The 10,212-nt window shown below is 40.7% G+C and overlaps 1 protein-coding gene across 1 annotated transcript; it reads right to left on the bottom strand.

Annotated features, from left to right (window-relative positions):
- Window positions 1–2,061: 2,061 nt before the first annotated feature.
- LOC124258048 (tolloid-like protein 2) lies at window positions 2,062–5,625 on the bottom strand. The gene is made up of 6 exons (XM_046692127.1): window positions 5,307–5,625; window positions 4,990–5,082; window positions 4,072–4,320; window positions 3,765–3,851; window positions 3,346–3,573; window positions 2,062–2,156 (listed from the first exon to the last, which is right to left on the bottom strand). Exons 1-6 carry the CDS (start codon window positions 5,599–5,601, stop codon window positions 2,062–2,064), a joined length of 1,047 nt encoding a protein of 348 aa, XP_046548083.1. The 5' UTR covers window positions 5,602–5,625.
- Window positions 5,626–10,212: the final 4,587 nt, after the last annotated feature.

Here is a 10,212-nt window from a genome sequence, read left to right as displayed (position 1 = left end):
CCATTATAGAAAGAGAACAACACTGTTAACCCTGCTGATCACTGGATTGTCTGGTCCAGACTCGATAATTTACATACCGCCGCTTTACGCTGAGTGCGGCGTAAAGCAACAGACCAAACCAAAACCATTTTCGATGCTGTTTCCTGTATATCCCCCATGTTTGAAGCTGGATGAAGTATCGTATGTATTCCCCGAGCAGAATGCTGTACCCTGTGTATTCCCCTAGCCTGGAGGTTGAATGCAACGTCTTATCATTACCTGCTGAAGCCACAAGCAGAACAAATCCTTCATAAATGTTGATGTTAAAGTTCATGCATTATTTTGGCACACGAACAAATCAAACCATGATTTTTGGTAATTCTCTAAAAATGTAAAAATATGTGTATCAGAAATGAAATGCTTACTCTCTACTTAAAAGGTGTTCAGGTATGTGGTGTTCAATTACTGTTACATTTTACTTTCTAACGTCTACGGACGTGGAACCCAGAAATGGCCATTGTACGTATGTGGGTAATATAACCAGAGCATGTATGATGTCAATCTGCTCCACACTTCCTCATATTGTATGACCCATGCATAACTAAACTGTGTCATGGTGGGTTCTTTGTTCGAATGTTGTTCCATACGTCATAGTGTTCTGTTTTGCGCTAAACTATCGTCGTGAATGTTAAGTGTTGACACGTTGAATGATACATAACTGAAGTGTATCATGCTGTCCAATTTTGTTTTGTTCATTATTGCAATTGTGTGTTCACATGCTAAAATGTAAACGTGTACTAATATATCAGAACCTTTGATCCAATGATGTCGTTGATAACTTATGTACTGTTTATGTTGATATTTAACGTTGATTCTTCCTCATCCTGACACGCATTAGAAACGATCCTGACAAATAGTTTGAATATTACAGACTCTGGTTCTTGCTTGCTCATCGTTGTACAAAGAAATAACATAATATGATTATCATTCAAGTGGTTTATTGAGAATGTCATCCATCTCGTGGTGAAGCACTCGTGTCTCTGTAACCAAAACAAACATGTATCAATTTCAGTGAAGGCAGGTTTGACTTCAATAAGTAAATGCCGTGTGTGTGTGTGTATGTGCGTGTGCGTGCGTGTGTGTGTGTGTGTGTGTGTGTGTGTGTGTGTGTGTGTGTGTGTGTGTGTCTGTGTGTGTGTGTCGCATATTATTCATCTGGTTATAACAACATTCAAACAATCCAAATGTGGCAATTGATGCAATTGCACAATAATTATGTTAGTTACTACTCGCACGACATATGGCAAGTTATCAATCAACTCTTACTCAACCGAAAGGATAGGACGGTGGCAATACGGGTTCAGGATCAAGGCAAATAAGGGAAAAAGGCCATAGACAAAATACAAAACTGACTTTGTGCTGAAACTTCAACAGTTGACTTCCGATGAACGGTAATATGAAGTTTATGGAAATGATTGGACAACTTCTATTTACATTTGAACTGCAACATAGATAACTTTATGAGATCTCCAGCCCTCTTTCTCAAAGAAGTGTCTGGTCTAAACATAAGAGACGTAACAGCTAGCCGACCTCATCTAACTTAGTAGGGTGAGTTGCTCAATGACAGGGTGGACAACCTAAACAGACACCAAGTCAATGATTCATTCCTTCAGCATTAGCGATTTCAAACATACATTATGATTTACTACGCTACTTCGTCTTATGGTAGATGCGAATAGCTGCAAAATTGCTGATGCAGCTTTCAGCAACATTTACTCACTCCGTCTAATGTTAAAAACCGGTGGTGGGTTAGCAATAGCAGCAACATGGCTGCCAGTCACAAAGGTAACGACAGCGAAAATAATCATTGAAATACTGAAATACTACACAAAGAAACCCCGTTTGACACGAATCGAATCAAAATTGCGATGGCCTCGTTTTGGGGGAATTATAAGTAACCGCCATCACCTATTTTTTTTAAGGGCGGGTAAACTGAGATTCGAATTCAGTGAACGTTTGCGTAAATCTGACCCTTGTAATGATCGCGATAAATAAGACATATATTAATGGTCAGATTCTTACCTAATTCTGAGGGATGAAAGTGAAGTCTATCTTGAAACCTTCTCCATTTACTGATCCATCGCTTGTGAAGACGAACTCGAAATGACCATCAGTACCTAGAAAAAGGGAAATGCCCGTTAGAAACAACCAATGGTGCAATCGGTACAATACAAAAAATTGCCACAAATATACACTGTCTGGTAAACAAACAGGGAATGTTGAGATTCACAGATCCTCCGTCAGTACAACACTCACCGATTGTTGAAACCTTCTAAGTGTTTTTGTACTGAAACGTATGTAATTCACACGGAAAAGGGTTGAGAACAGGTTTCACAGCTGAGGTAGCCCTCTTTCCCGAAAAAGAAAACAACAACATTAACATGATTGTCCTTATACACTATCATAATACGATATGGCTGAGATATTGCCGATGTGACGTTAAATAGTAACTCACTCACTCACTCACTATCATAATATACATATGTACAAAGGGCAGAGTTATATAAAGAGAATAAACAGAGACGTATAGCAGGAAACAGGGTGTCACATTAAGTTATATATTTTTGTCTGATTAATATATATATGGACAGTGTGATACAACTGTACATTTTCTTTGTAGTGACATTTCCGGCAGTATACTACCGTCAACACTATATCAAGTAGTGATAATCCTTTTCACATGGATAACCACAGAGACATTATTAAACCAAAATAAGGCTTAATTTAACTGGGAGCATAAGTAGCGTAATTTTGTCATCAGTGTGTTCTACTTTCTTAACCTGCAGGAGATATATGAAGGCGCGCGTTTAGTTTGTACTTTGGTTTTGGTTTTCAAACAGTTTCGAGGGACTCGATAGGGATAGATCGTTCCATAATTTTATAGTAGAGGGAAATGTGACTGAATAAATATGTGTACTTCTGAATGGAATTGATATATTTTGTCCGTTTCTTAACTTGCACACATATATTACATCAATAGTAATTTTTATAAGTTCCAGTATGAGACTGTGGTAAGAAACACTCGTTAAAACAGTTGCCCATGTGTTTTCCGACATTCAGATACAAACAGTGACTTCCCGCTACTTCCTGAATACTGCACATTGCATATGTGTACAACACACAATGTGTCCAACAGTGGAAGGTGAATAACACCCTTGCGAAGTGGATAAAGTGTTTTCCAGAGAAGACAACGTTTTAATAAAACTTGAAGAAAACATGTACAATACAGAAAAAAATCCTTTTCATTGGGGAATGACACATGTGAATCGGTCTCTTCCTTATGGGTAATATGTTTGTACTACTCACTGTACGTCTTCTCTGCGATGTTTGTTCCACACAGCTTGTCTCCTCCCATCTCCACAGCGTCATATCGGCAACTGCTGTCTCTCTCAACGTCAAACAATGGGAAGTTGAAAAGAAGTTCTCCAGGACTTGGGGTGTTGATGGTGTAGGTGCAGTACATGTGGCTGCCGTAACCACCAGGCTGTGACTCAAAGGTACCGGTGGTGCCGTTTATGGTTGCATTGCAGTAGACTGAAATAGGTGTGATTCATCACGTTATTCAGCGATTATTATAACTGGGAAATATGGTTTGATAATGAGCAGTAAGAGGAATAAATAATTTCAATGTAGAATTGAGATAAGGCAAATGCGAAAATGAGATGAGCCACATTAAAGCCTGTGATAACGCAGACATGAAACTGAGATAACATAAAGTTACTTACCAAGTTCAGTGACATAGCTAAAGGTGAAACCGCTACGCACAACACTTCCGTCACTGGTAAATGTCATGTCAACTGATTGCCCGGTGTCTACAAAAGAGTAAAGCATAAAAGTATTTCAAAACAAAGACTTTCCAAACAACATTTTACTCGTTTGTTATGTCACTGTCATAATCACCATGAATGCTCATTTGGAACATGTTAGAATCATAGAACCATCAATTGTCTTAGAAATATGTGTTTAAAGTGCAACAATTGGACAGCAATGATTAACTGCAGTTAATTTAAAACCATAGCAAGACTAGCTTACATTGTCGGATGAAGGACTCTTTAGCTCCACACAGTTTCTCGGTGCCCTCGTCGCTTGTCACTGTCAAACTGTCATAGTCGCAGCCTGTATCGTCCTCGATGTCAAAACGGGTAAAGTTGACAGTGGTGATGTGAGGGGTGGGAGGAGAGCGGATAGTGATGTCACAGTGTTGGTTGTTTTCGTATTGTCCCTCGGAATCAGTGGCCAGGGTATAGGTGCCCTCAAGATCATCACTGTCGAAGTTGCAGTCTGGAATTTCAGTACATGTTGAAAAAGAAGCAGATCACACGAAACGTGATCAGAAAATATACTTCTTCAAGACTTGAACGCCTAAATGCGATACACAGAACCTCTTTTCTAAACCTTATGGGATGTGTGTTTAATGTAGAAATTATTGGATTCGACTCTCAGACTTTCTCCTTAATTACAGATACACAATTTAGTAATCCCAAATAGTTTGTAATCCCAAATATGCTACGTCCTCAATCATTCGTAACTATATATACCCTTCACTATATGGCTGGATCCGTAACCATAACGCATTATTGACGTGAAAAATATCCCACACCGATTGGAGGTCGTTAAAGGTTATAGGTATGGACATTGTCATGGAAGCTATGCTCCAAAATGTTAACACTTTTGGTGGAGCTGAAGTGGCATCAATAACATGATACAATAGTTTCCCTTCACTTGTGCCTGGTATGTTAGCAAATATGAAATTCATTCCTATTTTCTGAGAGACAAAGGCGATATTCTGTATCAAAAGATGATTAAAAGGACATGTGTTGCTACTGGCATTCATCAAAAACAAGGGCTGTTTACTATGTATTCGTGGGGTGTCCATGGTATGATGTTTCAGTAACCTCAGTCCTGGCCTGTTTAATGTATGTTGTATATTCACACTCAAAGAATACTTACGCTCTTCAATACTGAACAAAGCCACAAAACCCTTTCCTGTATTACTGCTGTCACTTCTGAAGCGGATTATGGCTGATCCACCTTGCACGGACACTGAAGGAAAAATATCATAACGTAAAGGTCATTAGGAAGATGTCAAGGATATTATTGACAACGTAAACACCTGCTTTTGTTTTTACAGTCTTCATGGCATACAAGAATGTATTTTACCTGAATATCTGATTGCAGTCATAATATCTGCTGCACTTACCTTGGTCACAAAGTTCTCTCATACAACAAGCAAATGGAAAATACTGACAATGTTCGAGGACTCGTACCTCTGGTTGCGTTGGGCAAATCACTTCCACAGTATTTGTCATCCCCAACCTGGACATAGTCGTAGCGGCAGTTGCTTGAAGACTCTGTGTCGAGGGCGGTGAAGTTGATGTTCAGGTAGAAGGGGGTGTTGCGAGTGAACACATAAGAGCAGTCCATGTTGTTTTGGTAGTCACTGCCGGTACCCGGGAGACTTTGGATAACGCCCTCTGAGATGTTGGTGTTGATGTATGTACATTCGCCATTATTCATGGAAGGAACACCTCCTGAATCGCACAAAATGTAAATGTGGTTCATGATAAGTAAATTAATCAATTCTTAGGTGCATGGAATGGTTTTCATTATTCAGGACGGTACATCTTCATTACAAGTACTTCAAGTGAGAATCAGAGTCAGAACTGGCTTTCCGAAAGCTATGTTTATGGTAAGAGGCGACTAACTCGATGGGTTGAACAGGCGTTACTTGACAGACTTGCTTTATGCGTGTCACCGAATTTCAAAACCCAGATCCATGCTCATCATGATGATTACTTGATTATTTTCTCCAGCTCATTTACATACTGTCACCATAGAATTTGAATATCTCTGTGCTAAAAAATAACTTCAGAGTAAAACATCCAAACAGACACTAAACCTACATTACAAATGATGAATGTTAGTGAGATCATTACAGTCTGATGGGTATTAAAAATTGTTTCCTTACGTTCGACTGAGACTTCGTGTATTTGTAGTACAAATAATGACGTGTGAAACCCGGATCAGTGAAATGAGTACAAGAGAGATTCGCATGCGATACACTTAGGAAATATCTGTTATCGTGATAGTTAGACAGGGCAAGGACAACAAAAACACATCAGCCATTGGTGAATGAATGAATTTTAACTATGAAGTTTGCTGGAGTGTAAGACGTTTAAAGACTAAACAAGTGTCGCTTACGTGGTTGAATGGTGTAAGTTGCAGCGTATCCTGCTCCTGTCTGGCTGGAGTCAGACGAGAACGTCAGTGTAACGTTACCGCCATCCGATGTGTCTGAAAGCATCAGTATATTCAATATATTTATTTCAGTATATGTAATTCTTGTGTTTCAAAGCGTTTGATAATTTCCATAATTAATGAAGACGAACAGATCCCATTATTGTATTTGATCTATAGCCTGTTTTTATATTGTATTGTCCAAATAGTGCTATCAGTTTTAACTTTCCACACTAGTTTTAGGTGTAATTGTGATATTCTAGTTGTTTTACTGTCCTTCGTCGACAGGTTTTTATAACGTACATATATTCCATTTCAATGTCACATGTTCTCATTTAACTTTTTATTGTATAAATTGTTTTCGTCACGATATGGCTGAGATATTGCCGATGTGACGTTAAATATTAACTCACTCACTCACCCATTATTGTATTTGCTCAGCTGATCTTAGTCTGTGTATTAAAAGGGACATTGTACTTGATACAGTAGAGAACGAGGAACCGTGTGACTTCTATAGAGTTACCTCCTCTTTAACAATGTGTACAGGGGGAACGCCCTTTCAAGTCGATGTACACCCTTTGTCTGATGATATGGTATTTAACTTCTAATTACAACAGTGTACCAGATCTTAGATGTAAAATGTAACATTTGTGTGAGACTGACACTCCACTGTTCTGTTCCTCCAGCTTGATCCACATCCCTTCTGGCTGCTACCCAGGCCCGTATCAACCTCAAGATAGTCGTATCTACAGTTAGATGAGGACTCGAGGTCAAACGTTGTGAAGCTGACGACCAAGGTGTATGGTGTATTGGGGCCTGTGATAACAGTGAAACAGTGCTCGTTGTTGGCGTAGCTGCCGTTGCCGGGGCTTGTCAGGGCGCCATTATCTGATGTCAGGACTTGGTTGCAGGTTTCTGTCATTAAGAGACGGCAGACAGAAATTGTTACATCAGTGAGTGTGCTGGGTTTAACGCTGTTTTGAACAGTATTCCACTTACATCACGGCGTGTCTGGATTATCACTTGATAATACACACTGTGTTTTAGAGACATTTTGTACAGACAAGAAGAACATATATCAGGAGAATCATTATTGGTGACTATTTAAGAACTCGTGAACAGACAAAGTCAGATCAAATGTGTCATGGGTTCAGTGTTGCTTTATAACATGATTTGCCTGGCTATCAAACAGGGAGATTGATTGTTGTTTAACGCCGCACTCAGCAATATTCCAGCTTTATGGCGGCTCAGACGGGAAGAACACACAAACGAACCAAGGCAGTCACTGCCACTCCAAGACAAACTAAGACTCACCAGGCTCAGCGGGTGATGTCGTGATAGGCTCAGTGGTAGGGGGAATGGTTGTTGCTGAAAAGTAATGTCAAACATGCACTTAGGCATTTATGAAAAATAGCATATCATATTATTATTTGAAAGTCTTATCTAGCTGTGAAATCAACTTCAGTGATGACATAGAGGATTGAGAAAGCAGCTAAGTATTTGAAGAAATCCCATAAAATGTTGAAATATGTGTCGATCACACATGAGGATAGTCTCAATGTGACGGTAAGAACGCATTGGTTCTCATTATGAAAACAAAGACGGAAACGAAAATCACAAGCCACTCAGATTTTCGTTACAAAGATTTTGCATACGGATACTGATACGACCCAATACTTGGAGCCTCATTGCTGATTCAGTACCCCAAACCCTGGTTGGCGTATTGGTGATTCCTTGCACGACTCAACGCCATGGTGGGCGTATTGCTGATTCATAAGACGGCCCAAAAACTTTATTGGAATATTGCTGATTCAATATCACCACGAACTCTGGTGGGGTCGTTGCTGATTCCTTATACCACGTAGAACTTGGAATACAAATTACACATATCTCCACGAGGTAGACATATTACTCAGCTCTCTTCGACCCAGTACCTGGTAGTGTTGGAAGTGGGGATGTGGTTACATCGGTCTGAGTGAAGTTGAAGTTTATACGGAATCCAGCATCAGTTACGGACCCGTCACTTGTGAAGACGAACTGGAAATGTCCATCAGTACCTGTAGAAGCATACATGTATCTTACTGACGCAATAAAGGAAAACGCTTTTTTAAGAACGCAAAAAAGAACTGATCAGTTCTTTTCTGAGAGACTCATGCTAACATTTCCACCTCGAGGAACACGAGCGAACACAGGTGATGTGTGGGTATCTGTCTAGAGGGATACTGATATGTCACACGTGCTTCTAGAGACATGAGACAGGCAGGTTACTGATATGTCACACGTGCTTCTAGAGACATGAGACAGGCAGGTTACTGATATGTCACACGTGCTTCTAGAGACATTTACTGATATGTCACACGTGCTTCTAGAGACATGAGACAGGCAGGTTACTGATATGTCACACGTGCTTCTAGAGACATGAGACAGGCAGGTTACTGATATGTCACACGTGCTTCTAGAGACATGAGACAGGCAGGTTACTGATATGTCACACGTGCTTCTAGAGACATGAGACAGGCAGGTTACTGATATGTCACACGTGCTTCTAGAGACATGAGACAGGAAGCAGGTTACTGATATGTCACACGTGCTTCTAGAGACATGAGACAGGCAGGTTACTGATATGTCACACGTGCTTCTAGAGACATGAGACAGGTAGGATATTGATATGTCACACGCTTCTAGAGACTAGAGACATGAGACAGGCAGGATACTGATATGTCACACGTGCTTCTAGAGACATGAGACAGGCAGGTTACTGATATGTCACACGTGCTTCTAGAGACATGAGACAGGTAGGATATTGATATGTCACACGTGCTTCTAGAGACATGAGACAGGCAGGATACTGATATGTCACACGTGCTTCTAGAGACATGAGACAGGTAGGATACTGATATGTCACATGTGCTTCTAGAGACATGAGACAGGTAGGATACTGATGTGTCACACGTGCTTCTAGAGACATGAGACAGGCAGGTTACTGATGTGTCACACGTGCTTCTAGAGACAGGCAGGTTACTGATATGTCACACGTGCTTCTAGAGACATGAGACAGACAGGATACTGATGTGTCACACGTGCTTCTAGAGACATGAGACAGGTAGGATACTGATATGTCACATGTGCTTCTAGAGACATGAGACAGGTAGGATACTGATGTGTCACACGTGCTTCTAGAGACATGAGACAGGCAGGTTACTGATATGTCACACGTGCTTCTAGAGACATGAGACAGGCAGGTTACTGATGTGTCACACGTGCTTCTAGAGACGTGAGACAGACAGGTTACTGATATGTCACACGTGCTTCTAGAGACATGAGACAGGCAGGATACTGATATGTCACACGTGCTTCTGGAGACATGAGACAGGCAGGTTACTGATATGTCACACGTGCTTCTAGAGACATGAGACAGGTAGGATATTGATATGTCACACGTGCTTCTAGAGACACGAGACAGGCAGGATACTGATATGTCACACGTGCTTCTAGAGACATGAGACAGGCAGGTTACTGATATGTCACACGTGCTTCTAGAGACATGAGACAGGTAGGATATTGATATGTCACACGTGCTTCTACAGACATGAGACAGGCAGGATACTGATGTGTCACACGTGCTTCTAGAGACATGAGACAGGTAGGTTACTGATATGTCACACGTGCTTCTAGAGACATGAGACAGGCAGGTTACTGATATGTCACACGTGCTTCTAGAGACATGAGACAGACAGGATACTGATGTGTCACACGTGCTTCTAGAGACATGAGACAGGTAGGATACTGATATGTCACATGCGCTTCTAGAGACATGAGACAGGCAGGTTACTGATGTGTCACACGTGCTTCTAGAGACATGAGACAGGCAGGTTACTGATATGTCACACGTGCTTCTAGAGACATGAGACAGGCAGGTTACTGATGTGTCACACG

This window comes from Haliotis rubra, unplaced genomic scaffold, assembly GCF_003918875.1.
Source record: "Haliotis rubra isolate DU_JTF1 unplaced genomic scaffold, ASM391887v1 Scf117, whole genome shotgun sequence".
Lineage (NCBI taxonomy): Eukaryota > Metazoa > Mollusca > Gastropoda > Lepetellida > Haliotidae > Haliotis > Haliotis rubra.
Note: the sequence above shows the minus strand (reverse complement) of the source record. Positions and strands in the feature narration are given on the sequence as shown.